The sequence below is a fragment of the Pituophis catenifer genome, unplaced genomic scaffold (genome assembly GCF_029215685.1).
Source record: "Pituophis catenifer annectens isolate HBS135680 unplaced genomic scaffold, rPitCat1.0.hap2 SCAF_6, whole genome shotgun sequence".
NCBI lineage: Eukaryota > Metazoa > Chordata > Lepidosauria > Squamata > Colubridae > Pituophis > Pituophis catenifer.
In genome coordinates, this window is record NW_027256886.1 from 97066185 (window position 1) to 97092948 (window position 26764).

Below are 26764 nucleotides of genomic sequence, written 5' to 3' on the forward strand. Positions count from 1 at the left end.
TATTTTCGATTTGGCCTCCTTACAAATTGCACAATCCAAATAGTTGTCACAATCTTTTACATTCAAACCTACAGCCAGATCAGGCATTTTCTGCAATACTTTAAAGCTTGCATGACCCAGCCTTCTGTGTAACAAATATGCAAACTCATTATGCTTTGGTTCATTAGAAAAGATTGTTTGCATACTGCCACCAGTTTCCTTGTGGTTCAAAACATATCAATTGTTCAGTTTCAAACTTTGTGCGCACAAAGGGTCTTTATGACCCTTGCAAAAATTACCTCATACCCTTCATTGTTTAAGCAAGACACACTCAGAAAATTTTGATCTAAATCTGGTATCCATAAAATCTTATCAAACAATATACCAATACATGATACGTATACTGTTCCTTGGCACTGTACAATGGAATGATTACAGTAGTGAAATCCAAATTTTTTTACTACCGGTTCTGTGGGCATGGCTTTGTAGGCATGGCTTGGCTATGTGGGCATGGCAGGGGAAGGATACTGCAAAATCTCCATTCCCACCCCACTCCAGGGGAAGGATATTGCAAAATCTCCATTCCCACCCCACTCTGAGGCCATGCATGTGCGTGCACGAACCTCACCCACCCACCCCTCTCCTGGCACGCAATGGCAAAAAGGTTAGCCATCACTGCCCTATACAGTTTTCTGGTGAGAGTTACTTTTCTGCTTCTTTTACATAAATTCTGTGTAGGGCAAGCCAGCATTCCCTAGCAGATGTTAGCATGTAAAATTATGCTGGCTAGTGCTTTTCCATTTTGCCTTTTCTGTTTCTCATTGAGATCTGCTGGAGAATTGCTTACAACTGTCCACAAATCCTCACTCCATATAAATACCTTCATCCTTAGGCTCCATGGGACATTATTCATCTTATAAGACAAGCCAAAGGAAATCATCCTCCCATTTCTGTAACAGATACATCAGGCTGTCTTTATAGGCCAATTTCCCTCAGGTTCACAAAGAACCTTTTACCTCAGAGAAAATAATACTGGTGCTTCAGTGCATTTCTGGGCCCATAACCTGCCAGAATTGCATAGCAGCTGTCCAAATGAAGTCAGAGACACTGACATGAACTTGTAGTTTTATATAAATAAATATATTTTACATCTCTATTTACAGCAAACAAGATAGTCAGGCAAACAAGAGCATCATGAGGTAAATCACAGAGCATACAGGGCATACAGGAAAAAAAGGCGGGGAAAAAGGGAAACTCTTCACACCTACAGCAGCCAATCACTGCGCACATTGCTTCACGCAGGAGCCAGCACTCTCCAACCAATCAACTATAACTGTGTGTTCCAGCTCACTGCACAACCCCACTGCTCCTGATGCTAAATTTAAATATCTTAACAGGGCTGCAGTGGGTTGGCTGGGGTGGGTGTGGATGTGTGTGGACACAGTGAAGTGGCCACAGCAATGTGGCCATGACCAGTTGTCCCATTCCATATCAGGATATTGCTCTCTAGAATAACAAAGGCTGTGGGTTTTGGAAAGTTCTACTCCTTCTTTATTAGGGGCTCAAGGTTGCCAATTATTAATATTTCCTATGGGAAAAAGTAATCAGATTCTTTCCACATTTGTTTGAAGTTATGGAAGTTTTTTGAGATGAAGCCACAAGGTTGATCAAACAATAGATTACCCCACATAAATGTCAGGAAAGGAGATATCATTTGCAATATCATAGCAGTGCAACAAATGTCTGAAGTGATTCCTTCATTTCTGACATCCACTTCAAATCTATTTCATTTAAACATAAACTTTGTAAAGATTTAAAACTTTGCATTTTCATATTCTTTATATATAATATTTTTAAATATCAGTCACTCTGTGAGTGAGATAAGTGGCCTCCAATAAATAACCAGAGATCTATTTTATTACAGATCTATTATTTATTACTACTTACCTTTTTTTACTTTATTCATGTTTCAAAAGTAGGAATAAATTCAGAAGAGAAAGCTTTGTGATTGTTCACCAGGCAAGAAGATACAATTACAAATCTAGTTATTCTTCCTATAATACAGGCTTGAATGTGCTGCTAGCAGTTAACAAACATGAATCTGGTACAGGTATAATTTACATTTCTTGTAGTTACCATGATTTCTCTCTGACTAGGTATTGCTCTCCTTGCGAATCTTGCTCATGATGAAACCCAGCATGTTAAACAGGGCAAGTCATCAGATTGCATATGGCCTTCATGAGCTTCTCAAGACTAATGCTGCCAATATTCACTCTGGAGAAGACTGGTACACACTCTTTACTCTCTTGGAATGCATTGGTTCTGGGGTGAAACCACCCCTAGCGCTGCAACCTACAAGAACAGAGAATGATACAGGTAAATTGGTCATTGGCAATGGGTTATCTTGTTGAGAAGCATGCTACCAATCTGTTAACAGTTGTTGCTTCATTCCATTTTGTTTAATTATTTGTTTAAGGAGCTCAATCAGACAGTGAGATCTCCTATCATCCAAATGAAACCAGCCTAGATCGTGGCTACACTTCTGATTCAGAAGTATATGCAGATCATAGCAAGCAAGGTAAATTGCATCGTTCTGTCACTGATGTAGATGTGGTGAACAGTGGCTGGCTTGTGGTAAGTAATTTTGAGTGTTTTGCTCTCTTTTTATGTATCTGAGATGAATGAATAGTAAATAATTAAGGGTTTTTGCCATCTATTGTTTGAAAAAAATAAATAAAAGGATCATATCCCTCATTTATCATGTTAAAAGTAATTCTGCATCCACAAACACTGTTCTAAGCCCTCAACAGTGGTTAAGGTAACACTGAGAATTATGTTTGGTAGCTGGGCATGAGCAGGCTTCAAACATAGCCCATTGTTTTCCTAAATCAAAAAATAGTTTGGTTTGTTTCCAAGACAAACCAGTTCATTGGTCCTCTATCTCATTCATTGATTTCTCTTTTTATGTTGTGAACATAAGAAGCTACCTTATCTTGAATTATATTATTAGTGCATCTAATTATTGCTTACATTGTCCCCAGGATTTATTTACTAATGTTTGCATATGTGTATGAGAAACCTGCTATATCTACTTTTATCTATACACATCTATACATAGTCACATACACATACATATACACATATACACATATGAACATAAACACACAGAGGCTGGCTTTTAAAGTTTTAAAAGTTGAAATATTATAAATGTTTTACAGGAGATATTTTAAAAAGAATTTAGTATTAGGAAGAATGCTTTGGCAGCAACTTTATAATATTGTCCTGCTCAGTAAATATGGCTGAAAGCCATATGAGTCTTCCAGGCTTGGAAGCACTAGCTGAGGGAATTGGTAAATTCTTACTCTCAGTTTAAAATCCCCAGCAGATTTTAATTCCTACATTATAGATCATCAGTACTTGTATTCTAATCAGTACTTGATCACCAGTACTTCTATTCTCAGCTAGATCCTTAGTCCCTGATTGCACTCAGTCCCATTTAAATGCTCCCCAAAAGAAGGCAAATGGACCAGAAGTGGGTTTCAGCAGGTTTTGACCAGTTCTGGAGAACCGGCAGCAGAAATTTTGAGCAGTTCGGAGAACCGGTAAATACCACCTCTGACTGGCCCCGCTCCCATCTATTCTCTGCCTCCCAAGTCCCAGCTGATCAGGAGGAAATTGGGATTTTGCAGTATCCTTCCCCTGCTACATCCACTAAGCCAAACCCACCAAACCATGCCACGCCCACCAAGCCACACCCACAGAACCGGTAGTAAAAATTTTTGAAACCCACCACTGAAATGGACCTATATGTTTGTGACTGAAGACAGCAAAAACATGTGTATTATCACAGGCATCATGCCTGTGAACTAAGTAGGGTGACCTAGCTGTATTCATGGAGGTCTATAGGAGGAAAAACTTAGAGCAGTCCCCAACCTTTTGGGCACCAGGGACTGGTTCTGTGAAGAGAGGTTTTTCCGCAGACCAGAGGGGGCATGGTTTCGTAAGCTGCCTGCATCCCATGGGTGGGGCTTCACTTGTTTGTGCGTCCCGGGTTCTGGCATGCCGTTGCCCAGTAACGATCCACAGACTGGGATTGGCTTAGAGTCTTGGAACATCACCCAAAGTAATAATTGGAATTCAGTTCCCATTGTATTGAGACTTCTGACAGAGGTATGGAAAACTGAAGATGACTCAGTCAAAGTAGAATTGATGTCCATGACAAACTTGAAACATCTCTGGATAAGAAGAAAACAGGAAATCATCCACATATGCTTCAAACAGCTGCTTATTGCAAGGAGTTGTCTATCAGATAGTAATTTTCAGCAGGCTTGAACATTATGATACAATAAGATTACCTGTCTTGCTCACAAACCTGGGGGGGGGGATTTGTGAACATTAAATTCACAAACCTTACTTTCTAATCACTTTCAGAAATTGCCTATTAATCATCTTAAATATACTAGAAATGTTTGGAACAACAAGCTTGTAAGTCATGTGATGTTTTATCTTCAACTCTAAACAAAAGAAAAATTAATTATAAGAACTTGACGAATATTGAAACAAACAGCAAAAAATAAGATGAGATAAATTTGGAATATTGGCCTTTAATAAAATTTTGGAAATAATTATAAAAAATAATCAGCTTCTCATGGAATAGAGACTTAATTTGTCTATTATAGTTATTGCAAGTCATAATAAAGATGATGATTTTAGAAAATGGACACTAGAGGACACTAAAGATTCTAAGCAGAAGAAAAAAAAAACCTATTCTTGATGTCAGTTAATACTGGGATTTACAAAATGACAAAATGTTATAACATCAGAAATATTAAAGAAAATCTTTGAAAACAGACCCAAAATTAGTAACAATGTCAATACTTTTGGTATTAATGTCTGTTTTTATGGACAAACTATATCTTAAAAATTTTAATGAAGGAATGACAGATGTGGAAAAAAAATTTTCTGACATGACAGAGAAACTACTGAAAGTAGAACTACAAATGAGAGGCCAAAATAATAATTTGGAAAAGTACATTTGCTTGATATAAAAAAATTAAGTTTTAAAAATTAAAAGGAAAGTAAAAATGATAAAACAAGATTTTTAAACCTGGATTTTTTGTGGGGGGAGCTACAAAAGAAGGTTGGTAAAACCTCTGTCTCATGGGATGAAGGTTGAAGAAAAAATCCTACAGCAATCATTGAGTTAAAAATTAAGACAAGTAATAAAAGGGAATATAAAGTTGGTTTATTTGATCAAAGGTAAAGTAAAACTTTTTCACAAAATTCTAGCAAACCTTTCTGGACTTTTTGCTGATGCAAGGATTGACAAATTGATATTTTATGAATTTGCTTATAGATCGGGGATGGGATATGGAATGAAAAGCGATCTGTTTGTAACCTAAAGGGTGTGAAGAGTTATTAAATTGGTTTATAGTTGTGATGAAGGTTGGAAGTCTATTTCTTTTCCTTTTTTTTATTATATTCATTCTTTTCTTTTTCTTTCTCTGCACTTTTTGTTCTTTTTCTTTTTGTTTCTATAAGTTTAGTTCTATTACTTTCTACTATTTTTATATTTTTTAATAAAAATTATATTTAAAAAGCAAATTGACCAGTTAGAATATATGATTTCCTTTAACCTTTGAATAATCTCTATTTCACAGGTTGGGAAAGATGACATTGATAATTCAACCATGGCTGGACTTTCCAGACTAGGAAATTCTCCCCTGGTGAATCAGTATAGTCTGACTGTGGGAATGGACCTGGGTCCTCATAATACCAAATCTCTCATGAAGTGTGTTGAGTCCTTATCTTTTATTGTGCGAGATGCAGCTCATGTAACACCTGAGAACTTTGAGCTGTGCGTCAAAACAATCCGCATCTTTGTGGAAGCCAGCCTAAATGGAGGTAAGCCAGATTTCTATTAGTTTCTATATGGCCCAAAAGCTCCAACTACTGCTACTATTATTACTACTACTACTAATGTGTATTATCATTGTCATAATTTTATTTTAAACAGCAAGGAAATATTTATATAATCTAGATAACTTGGACTCTCCTTAGAGGGAGCAATGCCGAAGTCTAATTTAAGGATTGATATGAAGAATATGCTGTGCATCTGTCAGATAAAAGTGGTCACATTTACTCTATGTCAGAATCCACCCTTAGAGCAGAGTTTATGGAGGTGATGGGGGCTACATCTTGCAAGAAGATATGGGAAGAGTTTGAGCCTGTTGAATGAGGAAGTGGACAGAGCTCTCTCAGCTGCTAGTTCAGCCACGTGTGTTAGATTCATGCCCCTTCTGGCTAATTAAGACCTCGTGGGAAGCATTGCATGTATGGAACTGGGCAATAGTTAACAACTCCTTGAAAGAGGGAGTGATCCCACCACCTTTAAAAGAGATGTTGGTGTGCCCCAACTTTACAGGACCATTGCTTGATCCAGGGCAGTTTTCAACAAGTGTCCAACCTCCCCTTTTTGGCGAAGGTGGTAGAGAGACTGATCGCATAGCAGCTTTGGAGAATTCTGGATGAGGCGGATTATTTTTAGTCAGTCCAGATTTGACACCCTGCATCCCAGGTAGTCCAAGGACTCCTTATGGAACTCGCATTTTGACAGCTTTACATAAAGTTTGGCCGCTAGGAGTTTTTTCAGCACTTGCCTGACTAATTTGACACGTTCTTCCATATTTTTGCTGAATATAAGAATGTCATTCAGGTAAACAAGGACCCCCTTATACAGGTGCTCATGTAGAACTTCATTGATCGGTTGCATGAAGACTGCAGGAGCCCCTTGGAGTCCAGAAGGCATGACCCTTTATGCGAAGCCGGTAGTAGGCTTCCCTTAGATCTAACTTGATGAAAATCTTGACTTTTGACAAGTGGTTCAGCAAGTCTTTCATTAGTGGTAGGGGGTAGGTATTTTGTATGCAAATGCAGTTTACACCCCTAAAGTCCACACATAATCTGAGCCCCTCATCTTTCTTCTCTTTAAACAATACGGGGGTGGCCATCCTGGATTTCACAGGCTCGATGAACCCTCTGGCTAGGTTGGTGTCAATGTACTTCCTCAACTTGGTAATTTCAGCAGACATCATGGAGTACATCCTGGGTTTTGGCAACTTGGCTCCTGGTTCTAATTCGATGGCACAATCCATAGGCCGATGAGGGGGGAGGAAGTTACATTCCTCCTCGCTGAACGCTTCAGCTACGTCTCTATATACCTTAGGAATCTTGGGTTCACGTGGAGGCCTGTCTGAACAAGCATCTGCTGTTTCTGGCAGCTGGCCCTTATGGGTAGGAGGGGCAGGGGATAATGGGCCGACACCCATTATGATTTTCCAGTATCTATCTTCCCATTTGATGGTGGGGGCCCATTTGTCCAGCCAAACCAGGCCCAGTATGACAGATTCTGACATCTTTGGGGTTACTATAAATTGTATAAATTCATGATGTCTTCCGATTTCTAATCTAACCAGTTCTGTAATATGGGTGGTGGGGAAGCCTCCAATTAACGTTCCATCCACCTGGTGAAATTTAATTGGACGCTTTAAGGCTGTTGTTCTGATCCCCAATTGTTCAACAATTGGAAGTCCAAATAAACATCTGGTGCAGCCTGTATCTATTATTGCTGGCAGTTCTTGCTTCCCTGTCTCTGGCACCACCAGTTTCACTTTAATTAAAAGGTGGGGATGGGTGAACTCACCATCGGGTCTTCATCTCTGCTAGCCTCGTCGGGAGGGGCTTTTTTGGCTGGTGGTTCCTCGCTCTCTTCAGTGGGGAGGGGAACCTCTACGGTTTGTCTGGCAAATTGACTAGTGTCTGGGGCCTTCCTTGGAGCCCTTCTGCCTCGAGCGGCTGTAGCAGGACGTTGTTGTGGAACTGGGGCAGGGGCCAGGCACTCAGAAGCTCGATGTTCCACACCGATAGCATTTAATTGCCCCTGCCAGTTAAGGGGGGGTGATTTCAGCGGGCTTTGAAAGTGGCCATCTAGCTAAAGCTTTCCGAGGAGGCTTCTCTGCTGGGGTTTTGCGGTAGGGGTGAATTTCTCTGTCTAGAGCTATGGACATGATATACCAGTCGTGCAGTCACTCAGGCACCCCCTGAGTGAACCCACAGACTGTTCTGACTTCTTGATCAATGGCCTCTTTAAAAAAGTGTAGGAGTATGCGGTCCGGCCAGTGCCCCAAGTTCCCTGCGACCCATCTAAAGTCCAATACAAAGTCTTCTATGGGTCAATTACCTTGCTTCATCACCTTTAGTGTGGCTTCATTTTCATTTATTCGATCTGGGTCTTCAAATCTGGCCCAGAGCAGCACAACAACCCATCGGCATCATTTAGTTCCACAGCGCCCTCATTGTGCAGCTGGGCTATCCATTCAGAAGCCTCCCCCTCATTCATCCCGTCAGAAATCGCCGATACCAAGTCCCAGTCTGACTCATATTGGTCTCCATACTGATCTACATGAGCCCAGACCCTGCTTAGGAAGTAAGCCGGTGTGGCAGGAGTACCATCAAAGGTTGCTCTGAAGGGGGTTGGCATTGGCCTCGTGGGTTGATTGAGCCTGCCAACAGGAGGCTGAGCTGGAACCTCTGGCGGAGCTGCTGTTGGTTGCTGGACTCCAGCCGGCTGCTAGGGGAGGGGGAGCGGCTGCTGAGTTGCTTGCTGGGCTGCAGAGAGGGCGGGGGGGGACTCCAGCTGGCTGCTGTGAGTATAGCACTCTGCGGAACACCACCAGACACCTGTGGTGCTGGGATTGTTGGGCCATATTGGGGCCATGGGGATCCCTGGAAAATTGGAGCAGACGATGCTGGATACCACTGGCACTGGACCCGCCCCTAGCCGGGATAGAATCCCCAGCCTGGGGGTATACATTCAGGAGGAGGTAGTACAAAGGCAGGCTGGTGAGGGGGCCCTGCAGGAGGATTTCGCATTCCCCATACTGTCTGCGTCTGATGTCTCCCAGCTGCAGGATGGCCATGCTGCGCTGATCCGCTTGTTTCGCCCCTGGCCAGGTAGAGAGATGCCTGCGCCTCGCTAATTCCTCCGCCAGGTCCTGGATCGGGGAAGGTGAATGTAGGTTGCACTAAGCTCCATCTCACTTGAGGAGGTAGGTAGGGGGTGTGTAACTTCCCACTTCCATCCATTCGAAACACTCAGGGAGCTCAGTTAACTATTGGCTTCGCGTTGAGGGCAACAGGTTCCAGTCCTGGGAATCTCCAGATCCTATAGCTGTTGCTCTTCTCCACTCTGGCTCATAGGGCGACTTCATTGGGCTGGGAGCAGCACTATCTCCTCTGGTCCCCTTTCTGGAGTTGGGTCAGACTGGCAACTTTTCCCGGAATCCGACTTCTTGGGCTGAGCACTTAGCCTTCGGGTCTCTTCTGCAGCCTCAATGGCTCGCACCATTTCTTCAGAAGGAGAAAGCAGGGTGTCAGTAAATCCTTGAATATCCGTCCCCACGGCCCCCTCTGCGATCTCTCCTTTCTCCTCCATTTTCACTGAGTCTTTGCACCATCCGAAGTTTAGGTAGATGCTGGGGCTCAGCACCCCCGACAGCCCTCTTTTGGGGTGCCGTTATGCTTTAAGGGAGATTCGGGTTAATGTCAGTGTTCCAGAAAAATCCCAATTCTAAGTAAAGACTCTGAAGCAAGCATTTTTCAAAGTTCTATTTACTAGAATAGGTAAACTGGCAAATCTGGGAAAACCCAAATCTGAGAGGTCCGGGCTTTCCCTCAGTAAATCAAAACCCCCAAAACCATCCTCTCACTCCTCAGTCGATCACATGCTCCAATCAACCGCCGTCCCATCTCGAGACATCACTCTGACCTCTGATGCAGGATCGCCTTGACCTTGACTGACAGGAAGAATGTTATTATGTCTACAGACAACCCCTCTACTAAATCCCACTCCTACTTTCCCACACATGAGAAAGTGGCAGCATGGAAGCTTCTAGCCTAATATGGCTTCCAAAGCTGACAATACTTAGATTTCAGCAAAGTATTCAACAAAGTAGACCACAGCCTACTTCAACTTACTAGAAAAATGTGGGATAGACAGCATCACCACCAGATGGATTTGTAACTGGCTGACAAACCATATTCAACAAGTAGCCCTTAATGTTACTAATATCTACATAGAGGGAAGTAAGCAGTGAGGTACCATATGGTCCTTAGGCCCAGTACTCTTCAATATCTTCATAAATGACTTAGATGAGGGGATAGAAGGTGAGTCATCAAATTTGCAGATGACATTAAGCTGGCAGGAATAGCAAACATCCCAGATGATAGGCTCAGGATTCAAAAAGATCTTTACAGACTTGAACAATGGAACTTGTTCATTTTGTCCAACAAAATGAAATTTAATGTGGAGAAAAGCAAGGTTTTATACTTAGGCAGGAAAAACCAAAGGTACAAGTACAGATTAGGCAAAACCTGTTTCAAAAACAGTAACTGTGAGGGGGACCTTGGAGTCCTAGTAGAAGATCACTTAAATTTGAGCCAGCATTCTGCAGCAGCAGCCGCCAAAGAAGCTAATGCAATCCTAAATTGTATAAACAGTGGCATAGAATCAAAATCATGTGATGGCATGCCTACTTATTTTATGAGAACAAAGTGGATAAAGTATTTAAAAGCCATATACTTAGAGACTCTTTGATGAGGGTTTGGAAGAAGCACCGACTCAAATGGGATTACAAAATACCGCTATGGTTGGATCTTGGTCATATTATGTGGAATACAAATATAATGTCACTCGGGGGGTTTTTATATAAAGAGGTTCTTTTTACAGATGTGGGCAGATGGTAGTTGAAGACATTAGAGACACTGTTGGACGAAGGGATTAATTTAACTTGGTTACAATACAATCAACTTCAACTGAGATGGAAAGAGGACCAAAAAACTGGTATTATGTTGCATGAGGAAGAATTGGTTAGACATATAAAAGAGAAAGGTCCAATGCATATTAAAAGGCTTTATAATGTTTTGTTAGAAAGGGATTCAGAAACTGAATTGGTTAAAGACTGTATGATTAAGTGGACACAAAATTTTGAAGAACCAGTGATGTTGGAAACATGGGAAAAAATTTGGGTTCAGAACGTCAAATTTACACAGTCACAGAATTTGAGGGAAAATTTCTATAAAATGTTTTATAGATGGCATTTAGACCCAAAAAAATTGTCGTGTATGTACCCTAATGTTCAGCCAAAAATGTTGGAGATGTGATTGTTTAGATGCTACATATTATCATGTTTGGTGGACTTATAAGAAAGTTAAGGCTTTTTGGATAAAAATTTGGTGGGTTATGCAGAATGTTTTGAAGAAAAAAATTCAATTTTCTCCACAACTGTTTTTATTGGGTATAGTTAAGGGTTTTACATTGGGTGAAACAAAGTTGATATTGTACATGATAACTGCAGCGAGATTAATGATAGGTAAATACTGGAAAAATGAAGCTTTGCCCACTATCGAGGAATGGATTTTGAAGATGGCCAGTTTTGCAGAGATGGCGAAAATTTCAGCATATTTAAAAGATTGTTCACAAGAGACTTATGAATGGGAATGGAAAAAGTGGATAGATTATGTTCAGAACAAATATCAAACCAGGAAGTATCAAATAGCTTTTATTTGAAAATGTTATATTAAGATAGAAATAGTTTAATGTAATGAAGATGAAAAACTATAAGGGGGAGGGAGGGGTTCAAGTTTTATACAAAGGGTTTTTTTTTTCTTGATCTGAGTATATTGTATGGAAGTCTGGGGGGAGGGGAGGGTTAGGGAGGATGAGGTTGGGAAGTTCGGGTGGGTTGAGGGGGGGGAAAGGGGTGAAAATGTAATTGTAAAACTTTTGCAATAAAAAAAAAAAGAATCAAAATCATGTGAAGTATTAGTACCTAGTATTAGGTACTATAAAACCTTAATAAGGCCACAACCTGGTATACTGCATCCATTTTTGGTCACCACGTTACAAAAAAAGATGTTGAGACTTTGTAAAAAGTGCGAAGAATAGCAACTAAGATGATTAAAGGCCTGGAGACTAAAAACATAGGAAGAACGGTTGCAGGATTTGGGTTTGGATTTGGCTAGTCTAGAGAAAAGGACTGGGGGGGATATGATAGCAGTAATCCAGTATTTGAGAGGCTGCCACAAAGAGGAGGGGGTCAACATATTTTCCAACGCACCAGAGGGCAGGACAAGAAACAATGGATGGAAACTAATCAAGGAGAGAAGGAACCTGGAATTAAGGAGAAACTTCCTAACAATGAGGACAGTGGAACAGCTTGCCTTCAGAAATTGTAGGTGCTTCATCACTGGAGGTTTTTAAGAAAAGACTGGACAGCCACCTGTCTGAAATGGTACAGGGTCTCCTGCTTCAGCAGGGGGTTGGACTAGAAGACCTCTAAGGTTGCTTCCAGCTCTATTCTGATTGCTTAATTGATAGATAAAGTCTTGAAGAATAAAATGTGATGTGAAGTACAGGTAATCCTCAACTTAAAACCACAACTGAGCCCAACATTTCCATTGCTAAACAAGGCAGTTGTTAAGTGAGTTTTGCCCCATTTGACAACAATTTTTGCCACAGTTGTTAAGCGAATCACTGCAGTTGTTAAGTGAATCATGCCATTATTAAGCGAATCTGGCTGCCTCCATTGTTGGAAGCTCGCTTGGATGCTTCGAAGCTTGGATACAAATGGTGATTACATGACCAGTGGATGCTGCAATTGTCGAAAATACTTGCCAGTATTTACCGCAATGCAATATTTATATATTTATAGTGGTGCTTAAAAGTATATGAACTTCTTTGAATTTTCAATATTTGTGTTTAAATATGACATAAAAGGTGTCCTAAAATTAGATAAAATGATCTCAATAACTAAATGATCGAAAAATACATATTTGAGTATGACTAAAGTATGTGGCGAAGGGGCTTGCGTAGCTCAATGAAGCTATGAACTATGCCATGCAGGGCCATCCAGGACGGACAGGTCATAGCAGAGAGTTCTGACAAAATGTGATCCACTGGAGAAGGAAATGGCAACCTACTCCAATATCTTTGCCAGGAAAACCCCATGGACAGTACCAAAAGGAAAAAAGATATGACGCCGGAAGATAAGCCCCTCAGATCGGAAGGTGTCCAATATGCTACTGGGGAAGAGCAGAGGGCTAGTACTAGTAGCGCCAGAAAGAGTGAAGTGACTGGGCCAAAACCAAAAGGACACTCAGCTGTGAATGCATCTGGTGATGAAAGGAAAGTCTGATGCTGTAAAGATTTTTTCTCCATAGGAGCCTGGAATGTAAGACCCATGAATCAAGGCAAGCTGGACGTGGTCAAACAAGAGATGACAAGACTGAACATCGACATCTTAGGAATCAGCAAACTAAAATGAACAAGAATGGGTGAATTTAATTCAGATGACCATCAGGTATACTACTGCGGGCAAGAATCCCTCAGAAGAAATGGAGTAGGAATAATAAAAGAGTAGGAAAAGCAATACTGGGATACAATCCCCAAAATGACAGAAAGAGTTCGAATCCAAGGCAAACCAATATCACAGTAATCCAAGACTATGCCCCAACCACTGGTGCTGAAGAGGATGAAATTGACCGGTTCTATGAAACCCTACAGCACCTTATAGAATTAACACTAAAAAATGATGTCCTTATCAGGGGGGATTGGAATGCTAAAGTAGGAAGCCAAAAGATAACCGGAATAACAGGCAAGTTTGGCCTTGGAGTACAAAATGAAGCAGGGCACAGGTTGGTAGAATTTTGTCAAGAGAATACAATGGTCAGAGCAAACACTCTTTTCCAACAACCCAAGAGACGACTCTACACATGGACATCATCAGACGGTCAACACAGAAATAAGATTGACTATGTGCTCTGCAGCCAAAGATGGAGAAGCTCTATACAGTCAGTAAAAACAAGACCAGGAGCTGACTGTGGCTCAGATCATGAGCTTCTTGTTGTAGAATTTAGGCTTAAATTGAAAAAAGTAGGGAAAAGCACTAGGCCACTCAGGTATGAACTAAATCATATCCCTGATGAATATAGAATATAGAATACAGTAGAGGTGACAAATAGATTTAAGGAATTAGATCTGATAGACAGAGTGCCTGAAGAACTATGGACAGAGGTTCGCAACATTGTACAAGAGGTAGCAACTAAAACCATCCCAAAGAGAGAGAAAAAAAGCAAAAAAGCAAAATGGCTGTCTGAGGAAGCTTTGCAAATAGCTGAGGAAAGAAGAGAAGTGAAAGGCAAGGGAGAAAGAGAAAGATACAGTCAATTGAATGCAGAATTCCAGAGAATAGCTAGAAGAGATGAGAATACTTTCTTAAATGAACAGTGCAAAAAAATAGAAGAAAACAATAGAATAGGGAGGACCAGAGATCTCTTCAAGAAAATTAGAGATATGAAGGGAATGTTTCATGCAAAGATAGGCATGATAAAGGACCAAAATCTCAGGGACCTAACAGAGGCAGAAGAGGTGGCAAAATTACACAGAAGAACAAGAACGAGCTTAACGTCCCTGATAACCACATCTTGAGCCAGACATCCTAGAATATGAAGTCAAATGGGCCTTAGGAAATCTGAGCAAAAACAAAGGTAATGGAGGTGACAGTATTCCAGCTGAGCTTAATCTTAAAAGACGATGCAGTAAAAGTGCTACCCTCAGTTTGCTAGCAAATTTGGAAAACTCAACAGTGGCCACAGGATTGGAAAAGGTCAGTTTACATTTCAATTCCAAAGAAAGGCAATGCCAAAGAATGTTCAAATTATCGCACCATTGCACTCATTTCACATGCCAGTAAAGTTATGTTTAAAATCCTACAAGCTAGGCTCCAGCCAGGGATGAAATCCTACCGGTTTGGACTGGTTCGGGCAAACCGCTAGGGATTTTGGACATCAGTTTGCCGAACCAGTAGTAATTACCCCTCCTTGGCCCCACCACGCCCAGTCGGTCGCCACTCACCTATTCCAGCTGCTCAATATTCCACAGAATTAAATTTAAATTTAATAAATAAATTTTATAATTTAAATAAATAATTTAAATTTAAATTAAATAAATAAATAAAGTTAAATGCAGAACGGAGCTGCTGCAGTTGTCCCTTTAAGGTAGTCCCCAGGAGGGAGGGGGCCAGGAGGGAACCATAGAGCAGCAGCTCCGTTCTGAATGGAGGGAGAAAAGTTAGCATTCTCTCTACCACAGAATTCAATGTTAAACGCAGCAGAGAGAATGCTAACTTTTCTCCCTCCATTCATAACGGAGCTGCTGCAGCCTGTCCCTTTTAAGGTCCCCAGGAGGGAGGGGGATGGAGGGGGTGTAGCTAGAATGGAGCTGTTTTCGTGAAAGGCAGAAAAATGGGTAAGGGGATTTTTTTTTTTTATTTGATTTATATGCCGCCCTTCTCCGGAGACTCAGGGCGGCTTACAATGTGCTCAGCAATAGCCTTCATACTTTTGTATATTTATACAAAGTCAGCTTATTGCCCCCACAAACTGGGTCCTCATTTAACCTACCTTAGAAAGGATGGAAGGCTGAGTCAACCTTGAGCCTTGGAGAGATTCGAACCAGCAGTAAATTGCAGGCAGCTGTGTTAATAACAGGGTGCTTTAAACCACTGTAGTACCAAGGCTCTTTTCCTGCCTGTCATCCATTCCTCAATCTCAGTACAGACTGAGGGAAGGATGGTAGGCAGGAATATTCCCCTCCCCAATTTCCTGCCATTCGCGACAAGGAGTGGCGGGGAGGGGAGGGGCCGGTGAGGAGCCCCTCAATGTGAGTGATGTCGAGTTGGCCATGCCCATCCAGTCACATGACCTCCCCCCAACAAGCCACACCACAGAACCGGTAGGGAAAATTTTTTAATTTCGCCACTGGCTCCAGCAGTACGTGGAGCAAGAATACCAGAAATACAGGCAGGATTTCGAAGAGGCAGAGGAACTAGAGATCAAATTGCCAACACACGCTGGATCATGGAGAAAGCTAGGGAGTTCCAGAAAAACATCTACTTCTGCTTCATTGACTATGCTAAAGCCTTTGATTGTGTGGATCACAACAAATTATGGCAAGTTCTTCTTTAAGATGGGAGTACCAGACCATCTTATTTGTCTCTTGAGAAACCTATATGCGGGTCAAGAAGCAACAGTGAGACCTGGACATGAAACCACTGATTGTTTCAAAATTGGGAAAGGAGTTCGGCAAGGCTGTATACTGTCGCCCTGCCTATTTAATTTATATGCAGAGCACATCATGAGAAAGGTAGGGCTAGATGAATCAAATGAGGTGGCTGGATGGAGTCACTGAATCAGTAGGCATGAGTTTAAATGGACTCTAGAGGATGGTAAAGGGCAGGAAGGCCTGGAGGAACATTGTCCATGGGGTCGTGATGGGTCGGACACGACTTTGCAACTAACAACAAAAGTATGTGATACTTTGCTTTCAATAACTGCTGTGACTCTTTGGCAGCAATAATCACAACTAAATATTTCTGTTAATTGTTGATTAGTCCTGCATATCAGCTTGGAGGAATTTTAACTTGTGCCTCCCTACAGTAAACCTCCTCAATTGAACTTCCTGCTTCAGATCATTACACAACATTTCTATAGGTTATATGATCAGGACTTTGGCTTGGTTATTTCAAATCATACTTTCTTCTGCTTTAGCTATTTTGTTTTGGACCAGCATGTTTTGGGTTGTTGTTTGGCTGCATGTCCCACTTTATGTTGATTTTAGGTTCATGGATAGATATCCTAGCATTTTCCTGTGGAATTTGTTGATACAATTCAGAATTTAGTTCCATCAATGAGGGCAAGATGTTCTGGTCCAGAAGGCAGCAAATCAAACCCAAACCATGATTCTGTTACCATGTTTCACAAACAAGATGAAGTTAGAATAGAATAACAGAGTTGGAAGGGACCTTGGAGGTCTTCTAGTCCTATCCCTTGCTTAGGCAGGAAACCCTACACCAGTTCTTACAGTGGAAGCCAGTGTTTGTTTTTAGCCAAAAATAACACTTTTCATTCAAATCAAAAAATAATATTTTGTTATCATCCATTCACAGAATATTCTTCTAGTACCCTTCTGGCTTATCATGAAGTCTTTTGCAAACTATAGATAGGCAGCAATGTTCTTTGTGGAGAGTAATGTCTTTTTCCTTGCAGCCCTGCCATGCATACATTGATATTCAGTGTTCTCCTGTTGATGGACTCATGAACATTCAGCAATACAAGAGAGGCTTTTTCCTTGGATATTATCTTGGGTAATACCTCCAAGAATATTACCGTATTTTTCAGAGTATAAGTCGCACTGGAGTATAAGACGCACCTAGCTTTTTTGATGAGGAAAAGAAGAAAAAGAAATCTGCCTCTGCCTCTCCCTCTGAGCAATTTTGCCTCATTGCAGCAATCAGCAAACAGCCTGCTTTACTTTCATTTTTGTTTTCAGCATAGCTTGATTAGCACAAGGAAAAAAAATCTGCTCCAGCAATTTACCTCTTTGCAGCAAGCAGCAGAGCCCTGCACAAAACAGCTGAGAGCAAATCAGCTGAGAGTCGGGAGGCCGATCCAATCAACTTGTGCTAATTAGGCTGTGCTGAAGCTGAAAGCTTTTTTTTCTTGCTGTTTGCTTGCAAGGAGGTAACTGCTGCAAGGCAGAGGCCAAAGGGTGGGGGCCAGTGGGTTGGCGGGGCTACATTCGGTGTATAAGACGCACCTAAATTTTCACCCCCTTTTAGCGTGGCCCCGCTGCGAACCAGTAGTAAAAGTAAGTAGAACCCACCCCTGGCCCTCTCCCTCCCTCTACCTGGGTAACTTTCTCTCGACTCCACATAGATTCTAACCCCCCCATGCGCGCAAGCACCCACACCCACCCTCTTCCCACTCAGAGGCTCGTCTGCCCCATCTCCGCTTCCCACCCCCTCCACACACTAAGCCAGCAAGAGGGCACGCCGAGCAAAGGAAAGAAACACGCCAGTTCAGAATCAGTGGGGACAATTATAGCGATTGCTTCGCATCTTCTCACCCCCGCCCGCACCTGCCTGCTACCAACAGCCTCCTGCCTGACACTCGCTTTCTCAGCGAAGACCACAGAGTGTCACCCCACCCCACTTCTTCACAACGTTTCCTCACTCTCCCCCTCTCCTTCCATGCTGGGCGAGGACACTAAGAAGTTTTCAAGTGAAGCAAAGAAAGTCTCTCCTTCCCCCCAAGTCTGTAGTCCACCCCAAATGCCGGAGAAGGAATTTGAGCACTTCAGGAAGCCAAGCTGGCAGGACTGCACCGGATTTCCTAGACATCTTTCTTTGGCCTGCGAAAGCTGCTAGGAAGAAAGGAGGGTGTGTAAAAGCAGCTGGGGGGAATCTCCGTGGGAGAGGTTGCTGACAGCTGTTTGAAGAATTGATTGGCATTATTATTGTTATTGTTTTATTTTGCAATCCTCCCTTCCTCCCCCTCTCCAGCCTCCCCCCCTTTATGGAACCAGACATTGACCATCTCATCAGCCAAAAGCAGGCCCATACTGCTTTTGAAATACTAGTAAGTTTATGTTGGTTAAAATTGTTCTTCATTTTAAATATTGTGTCATGTTTTTTTGCACTACAAATGAGATATGTGCAGTATGTATAGGAATTTGTACATGTTTTTTTAAACTATAGTCTGCCCCCCCCAACAGTCTGAGGCACCATGAATTGGCCACCTGTTAAAAAGTTTGAGGACCCCTGGCATAAGGGATCTTTTTGTCAATTGTTTTGGCATGCAGTGCCCTATAGTGTTGTCTAGAGGGGAGAAGTTGAAACAGTTTATGCCCAGGAGGTGAGGGATCTGTAGATATTTTTTCTCAGTCCTCTTTCTGTTTCGTGCAATGTACAGAACCTCAATAGAAGGCAGGCTGGTTGCAATTTTCTGCAGTGCTAACTATCCATTGAAGTTTGTACCTGTCCTGTTTGGTTGCTGTGCCAAACCAGATAGTAATTGAATGTCAGTTTTGGAAGACAATTTTCTTTTTGTTTCTAAACTGCCACATATTTTAGCTGAGGAAGTTGGAAGGGGGTTGTTGTTGGAGCGGTAAAAAGTTATCATAACAACATTCCATACTCAAGGACTTTTGCCTGACTTTTGCCTGCGTCTGATGGAGACTGCCTGAAGATTGTATCCGGTGGAGTGTGAAGAGTTGATTGGACAATGTGATTAACTTGTGGGTGTGGGGCAAGGCTGTGAACTCTTAGCTGGGTGGGGGAAACTTGGAAGCTTTCAGATTCGGGTTTTCCCAGATGTGCCAACATGACATCTCTAATAAATTAGAACTTTGAGGAACCTCAGGCCTCGGAGCTTTATTTTGTTGGGGGTGTTCCTTGGAACCCTGACATTAACCTGAATCCTCTAAATAACTAAGCAGCACCCTGAAAGGGGGCTGAATGGGGTGCTGAGCCCCAGCACCAACCTAAAGATTGGGTGGTGCGAAGACTCAGCGAAGATAGAAGGGAGAGAGAAGATTGCAGAGGGAGCCATGGGAGTGACGCAAAGCCTAGGAGCTCAGTCCAGGGAAATGGATTCTGGGAAAAGTTGCCAGCTTGGTCCAACTCCAGAGATGGGACCGAAAGAACGATTGCCTGGATGTCATACTGTATCCAGCCCTCATCAACCTGCCTTCATGCTACCCCCTGCAGAATTTATCCCCCCAGGCTGGGGATTCTATCCCGGCTAGGGGCGGGTCCAGTGGCAGTGGACGCCAGCACCTGCTGCTCCCCCTCTTACGGGATCACCATGAGCCCAATTTTCCCCAACGATACCAGCACTGCTGTGGGGTCTGATCCAGCAGCCAGCAGTGCCGCCACAGGTTCCAATTCAGCTTCCGGCATTCATCCCGCCTCCAGCAGGGTGAATGCCGCCAGCAAGGGCCCCGCCACCATGGCTTAGAGCGACATTTGACAGTAAGCCTACCAAACTGGCCGATTTCCTCAGCCGAGTATGGGCTCATATAGATCAGTATGGAAAGCAATACGAAACAGATCGCGACTTGGTATCTGCGATCTCAGAGGGGATGAATGAGGGAGATGCTGCTGACTGGATAGCCCAACTGCATAATGAGGGGGTTGCTAAATTAAATGATGCAGAAGATTTTGTTGAGCTGCTCCGGGCCAGATTCGAAGACTGAGACCAAATCAATGAGAATGAAGCCAAGATAAAGGTGATGAGTCAAGGAAACTCATGAAGGACTTCATATGGGACTTTAGACAGGTTGCGGGGAACCTTGGACATTAGCCGGACAGAATATTTCTGCATTATTTTAAAGAAGCCATTGATCAAGAAGTCATAACTGCCTGTGGAATCCAGGGGGTGCCAGAGTGACTGCAAGACTGGTATACCATGTCAATAGCTCTTGATAGAGAAGTTCACCCATGCCACAACCATATATATATATGTATATATATGTATATATATATGCACATATATGTATATATATGTGCCGCCCTTCTCCGGAAATTCAGGGCGGCTTACAAGGCATTAAGCAATAGCCTTCATACTTTTGTATATTTTATACAAAGTCAGCTTATTGCTCCCACAAACCGGGTCCTCATTTTACCTACCTTAGAAAGGATGGAAGGCTGAGTCAACCTTGAGCCTAGTGAGAATTGAACTCACAGTAATTGCAGGCAGTTGGAAGCTAAATGCTACCTTTAACAATTTCTGACAAACCCCACTGAAACCCCTCCTGCTCAATCTACAGGGGTAATCAAGTGCTACCATTGCAGACAAGTGGGTCATTGAGCTGCGGAGTGTCTGGCACCTGGGCCAGTTCCACAACCGCGCCCCGCCACGTCAGCCTGAGGCAGAAGGGACCCACGAAAGCCCCCAGATGCCAGCAGAATTGCCCAGCAGGCAGTCGAGACTTCCCCTCCCTCTGGAGAGAACGAAGAGACCTCGACCAAAGACTTGCCTCCTGGGCCAGCCAACAGTAGCAGCAGCAAAAATGACCCAATGGTAAGTGGAACCATCCATCCCTTTGTGGTCAAAGTCAAGCTGACAGTGCCAGAGATGGGTGCCTGGAGAGGTAGCAGCAGTAATAGACACCGGCTGCACCCGTTGCTTAATTAATGGCTTAGGCCTGGGGTACTTGCAGGACCATCTCCTGCCTGCTTCCCACCGTCCTGTCCGCTCTCACAGAGCCGCTCTCCTCAGGATACCATCGACCAGGCAATGCCGTCTGGCGACGCCCAGGGCTAGGGCGTTCTCTGTGGGCACCCCTACCCTTTGGAACAAACTACCCACCGAGCTCCAGACGGCCCCGGATCTCCGCTCCTTCCGTCGAGCCTTGAAGACTTGGCTATTTCAACGAATGGGATGATGCTGATTCTTGGGTTTTATTATTTATTGATTTTAATTTGGCTTTAACGGGATTTCATTATTTTATCATTGTATGTTTTTAACCTGTATTCGCCGCTCTGAGTCCTTCGGGAGAAGGGCGGCATATAAATACTGCCAAATAAATAAATAAATTAGTTCCCCCATTGTTGAGCAGCTGGGCATTAAGACACACCTCTTAAGCCACCCCATACGCTTTCATCAAGTAGACGGGACCTTAATAGGTGGCACTCCTGCTACGTGGGTCACTGAACTTGTCAGATTGGAACTAGGGATCCACACAGAACTCATTCGATTCATAGTAGCCCCAAAAATGGCAGTCAATCATCCTGGGACTTGCCTGGCTAGACAAATGGGCCCCTACAATCAAATGGGAGGACGGCTACCGAAAAGTCATGATAGGAGTGGGGCCTTTGCTGCCCATCCCTCCTGAAGCCGAACCCACTGAGACAAGCCCTCAAGGGCCCCACCAACGAGAGGCGGACACAACGGCCATCTAAGTCCTACCTGGGACTCCCCAGGTCCCCAAGAAATACAGGGACCTGGCTGAAGCATTTAATGATGTGGAATGCAATATCATTCCCCCTCATCGCCACACTGACTGTGCAATTGAGATCGAGCCTGGGGCCAAACTCCCTAAACCAAAGATGTACTCAATGACCCCAAAAGAGATGGCTGAGCTGAGGAAGTACATCGGTACTAACCTAGCCCGAGAGTTCATCCAACCAGCAAAATCCAGAATAGCTGCCCTGGTGCTGTTTAAGGAAAAGAAAGATGGGGGAATGAGGCTTTGTGTGGATTTTTGTGTAATAAATGCAGTATGCATGGAAAACATCTTCCCCTCATGAAAGACCTACTGAACTACCTTTCAAAAGGCAAATGTTTACTAAACTTGACTTGAGAGAAGCCTACTACAGGGTGCGCATAAAGGAAGGGGATGAGTGGAAGACTGCTTTCAGCTGCCCATTAGGTAGCTTCCAATTCAAAGTCATGCCCTTTGGTCTCCAAGGAGCCCCTGTTGTATTCATGCAATTGATTAACAAAGTGCTGCATGAACATTTATACAAGGGGGTTCTAGTCTACTTGGATGACATATTCAGTGAGACATTAGAAGAACATGTGAAACTAGTCCGACAAGTACTAAAGAAACTGTTAGCTGCAAAACTTTATGTGAAGCTGTCCAAATGTGAGTTTCACAAAACTTCTCTGGACTACCTGGACTACCGAGTGTTGAACGAAGGCATAGAGATGGATCCCGGGAAAGTGCGAGCTGTACTTGACTGACAGGCCTCTCACACCAGGAAACAGCTGCAAAGTTTCCTGGGGTTTGCTAACTTCTACCGGCAATTCATCCCGGCCTTCGCGGAACTGGCCCTGCCGCTTACTGAATTGCTAAAGACAGGACCCTCCCCTGTAAAGCCGCAGCCAATGCAGTCGTTAGCCTGGACGCTAAGCTGTCAAAAAGCATTTGAAAAATTGAAACGGCTGTTTGCAGAGGAGCCCATCCTTCAGCACCCAGACCCAGATAGGCAGTTCCTTGTCCAGGCTGACATCAGTGACGTTACAGTGGCAGCAGTGCTCCTCCAGGAAGACCCCCAAGGGCGGCTGCGTATGTGTCCAAAAAACTCACAGACACCGAGCAGAGATGGGCAGTATGGGAGAAGGAAGCCTTTGCTGTTCGTTGGGCTCTTCTATCATGGCGGCACTTCCTAGAGGGAGCCAAGATCCCCTTTGAGATATGGTCAGACCACAAAAACTTCAAAGCCTTAAAGACCCCACAATGGCTCTCCCCCAAACAGGTCCGCTGGACCCAGTATTTCAAGTGGTTTGATTTCAAGCTGAAATCTTCCCAGGGGGGAAGAACCTGCTTGCAGATGCCCTCTCAAGGAAACCCCAATATGACAGTCAGAGGGAGGACGTCATCCATGCCATCATCCCAGACACACAGAGTGCAGCGCAAGTCACTACTCGGAGTCAGGCCAGCAGGCCGACTGATCCCATCGATGGGAAGCTAACTGCTGACTTGAAGGCAGCACTATCTACTGATCCATGGCTAGCCGACAATCAAGATACTTCGATGACCTGTGATAGACTAGCTTGGAAAGGTTCAAAAATTTATGTCCCCAACAGCATGAAACTCCTGGTGCTCCAGCGTAGCCATGATTCTCGATTGGCTGGTCACTTTGGATTTCTAAAGACTCTTCATCTGATTAGACGGCAGTTTTGGTGGCCAAAAATGAAAGCTGATGTGGAGGACTATGTAAAAAGTTGTGCCACATGTGCCAGCAATAAGACAAGACCGGGGAAGCCTCCCGGTTTGCTTCAACAGGTAGCTGAGCCCAGCCGCCTGTGGGAAGAAATAGCTATGGACTTTATAGTAGAGCTCCCAGAAAATGGCGGAAATACTGTAATATGGACTCTGATAGACCTGTTCTCCAAACAGGCCCATTTTATTCCTTGTTCTGGACTTTCCTCGGCTAAGAGATTAGCCAAGATGTTTGTCAAACAGATCTACCAGCTGCATGGAGTTCCGTGACAGGTGATCTCCAATCAAGGAGTTCAGTTCACCGCTAAGTTCTGGAGGGAGTTCCTGAGGTCCATTGGGTTATCTCAGGGACTTAGCTCGGCTTTCCATCTGAGTACGAACGGAGCCACGGAACATGCTAATGCCATGGTGGAACAGTACATCAGATGTTATGTAGATTACCAGCAAGATAATTGGGCTGACTTGCTTCCTTTCGCAGAAGTGGCTTACAATAATGCGGTGCATAGTAGTACGGGACTGACGCCTTTTCAGATTACGAGCGGCATGGAATTCGTCCCAATGCTAGAACTGCTGAGAGAACAGCCTTTTTCCACGACTCTGAATGAATGGATGGAATCATTAATGAAAGGCTGGGAGAATACCAAAAAAGCTGTGAATGAAGCGGCCGAAGCAAACAAAAAGCAAGCAGACAAACACCGATCTCTCCAACCCCCCTTTCGGATGGGAGATGGCGTGTATCTTTCCACCAAATACTTACATTTGAGGTTGCAGAGTAAGAAGTTAGGACCAAAATATTTAGGTCCCTTCCCCATAGTAAAAGTGATTAACCCAGTTACTGTACAGTTAAATCTCCACCGCATACTGGGAAAAATTCATCCTGTTTTCCATTGCAGCCTGTTAAAGCCTGCTGTGGGATCTAAATTGAGACCTCAACCTGCTGCTCCCCCAAAGCCAATTGTGGTGCAGGGTGAAGAATTATGAGGTGAAGAAGATTTTGGACTCTAGATTGCAGAGGGGACGTTTGCAATATTTGGTTCATTGGAAGGGGTACCCCTTGTCTGAAGCCACGTGGGTGAAGAGTTGGGATGTTCAGGCAGACACCTTAGTTAGGCAATTGCATGATAAATTCCCTGATAAGCCTAAGGGTCCTCCTGGGAGGGGGAGGGGGTTAATGTGCTAATTGTGTTAACCCCTGACTTCAGTCTTGTCCCAGGATGCATTCCTTTCCTGAGGGGGGGGGGGAAGCCTGTCAGTTTTGGAAGACAAATTTCTTTTTGCTTCTAAACTGCCACATATTTTAGCTGGGGAAGTTGTGAGGGGGTTGTTGTTGGAGCAGTAGAAAGTTAGTCATAACAACATTCTATACTCAATAACTTTTGCCTGACTTTTGCCTGCATCTGATGGAGACTGCCTGAAGATTGTATCCGGTGGAGTGTGAAGAGGTGATTGGACAATGTGATGAACTTGTGGGTGTGGGGCAGGGCTGTGAACTCTTAGCTGGGTGGGGGAAACTTGGAAGCTTTCAGATTCGGGTTTTCCCAGATGTGCCAACATGACATCTCTAATAAATTAGAACTTTGAGGAACCTCAGGCCTCGGAGCTTTATTTTGTTGGGGGTGTTCCTTGGAATCCTGACATTGAGATACAAATGACAGACTCAAGAATTCCTCTGTAGAATTGTATCAGAAGATCCTTGGATAATCTGAGCTTTCTCTGTTGATGCAAGAAGAACATTCTTTGTTGCACCTTTTTAATTATGTTCTAATGTTGGGTGTCCATCTGAAGTCCCTGTTGATACTGTGAATAGGAGAGCCTTTTCTAAAATCTACTATCATCTCTACAGTTTTAAGGTCTCAAATGAGACCAATGGCTGTTGCATCATCTACAAACTTCAGTACTTTAAGAGAGGGATCCTTTGAGATGCAGTCATTGATATATAGAGAAAAGAGTGATGAAGAGAGCACTCAGCCCTGGGGGGCTCCGGTGCTAATTGAATGGGTATTTGATGTGATTTTACCTAGCTTCACTTGCTGCTTCCTATCTGTTAGAACACGAGGCAAGCATATGTGTGTGTCTGTGCACGCACGTGAATGCCTGCGGGGTCTGTAGTAAAGCTCACGAGTGTGGCTGAGAGTGCACGAGACGTGGATTTGCAAGTGCCCACAATGAGGCTCATAAGTCTGTGACGAGATTTGCACGAATGGAGCTGGAACATCCATGACGCTCGCGGCTATGCTTGCAAAAGTGGGGCCATATGCACGGGTGGACACACATGCACCAGCCGGCCACTCATGCGGCCTGGTGGCAGTTAGGGTACAGCCCAATAATGTTAAAAAGCTTATAATCCATCTGCAAGTATAGTCAGGCATAGATAGCTGAGTCAGTTTAAAGAGGATTTTGGGAATAATGGTGCTGAATGCCAAGCTAAAGTCTACAAAAAAGAAACTTGCATTTGTCTTTGGGTATTCAACATGTTATAAGACAGAGGTGTCAAACTCAAGGCCCACAGGCTAGATCTAGCCCACAAGGTGCTTAGATCTGGTCACCTGAAAGACTGGCAAAAATGTTTAAAGATAAATCAACTAAATGTTGAAAATGCCATCAGATACCGGAATCGTATTATCATATGTGGTGGACGTGTGTAGAAGCAAAAAAAATACTGGGCAAGAATTCGTATGTGGTTGGAGAAGATGACACAGCAGCATTTGTATATTCTTATATACAAATATATATATATATATATATATATATATATATATATATATATATATATATATATATATATATATATATATATTCAAACAGTAATGTAAGGGGGGGAAAAGATCGTATTACAGTCATAATTATTGCATTGTTAATTTATAGAGTTTGAAAAAGTGAAATGTTATAGAGTATAAGGAATTAATGAAGAAAAGATATTTATTAATCCTATAATTAAGGATTGTATGGTTAATATAATATAATATATTATAAAAGCAAAAGAAAAAATAAATTAAATACAACTACACTGATTAAAAATATTGTAAAGTAACAATTGATAATTTGCAAAGTAATAATTGATTATATGGTGATATTGTTATAGTGCTATAGCGTTATACGTATTATAGTGTATATTTGCATAATAGATAAATCTAGAATAAGTTGAAACATATATAAGAT

The 26764-nt window shown here is 43.0% G+C and overlaps 1 protein-coding gene across 1 annotated transcript in view; it reads left to right on the forward strand.

Moving 5' to 3' along the window:
- Window positions 1-26764, forward strand: part of GBF1 (golgi brefeldin A resistant guanine nucleotide exchange factor 1) — a 374794-nt gene that overhangs the window by 267115 nt on the left and 80915 nt on the right. The window contains exons 30-32 of the mRNA XM_070946393.1: window positions 2136-2355; window positions 2456-2613; window positions 5640-5883. Of these exons, the coding sequence (XP_070802494.1) occupies window positions 2136-2355; window positions 2456-2613; window positions 5640-5883 (622 nt within the window). The remainder of the gene's footprint in view (window positions 1-2135; window positions 2356-2455; window positions 2614-5639; window positions 5884-26764) is intronic.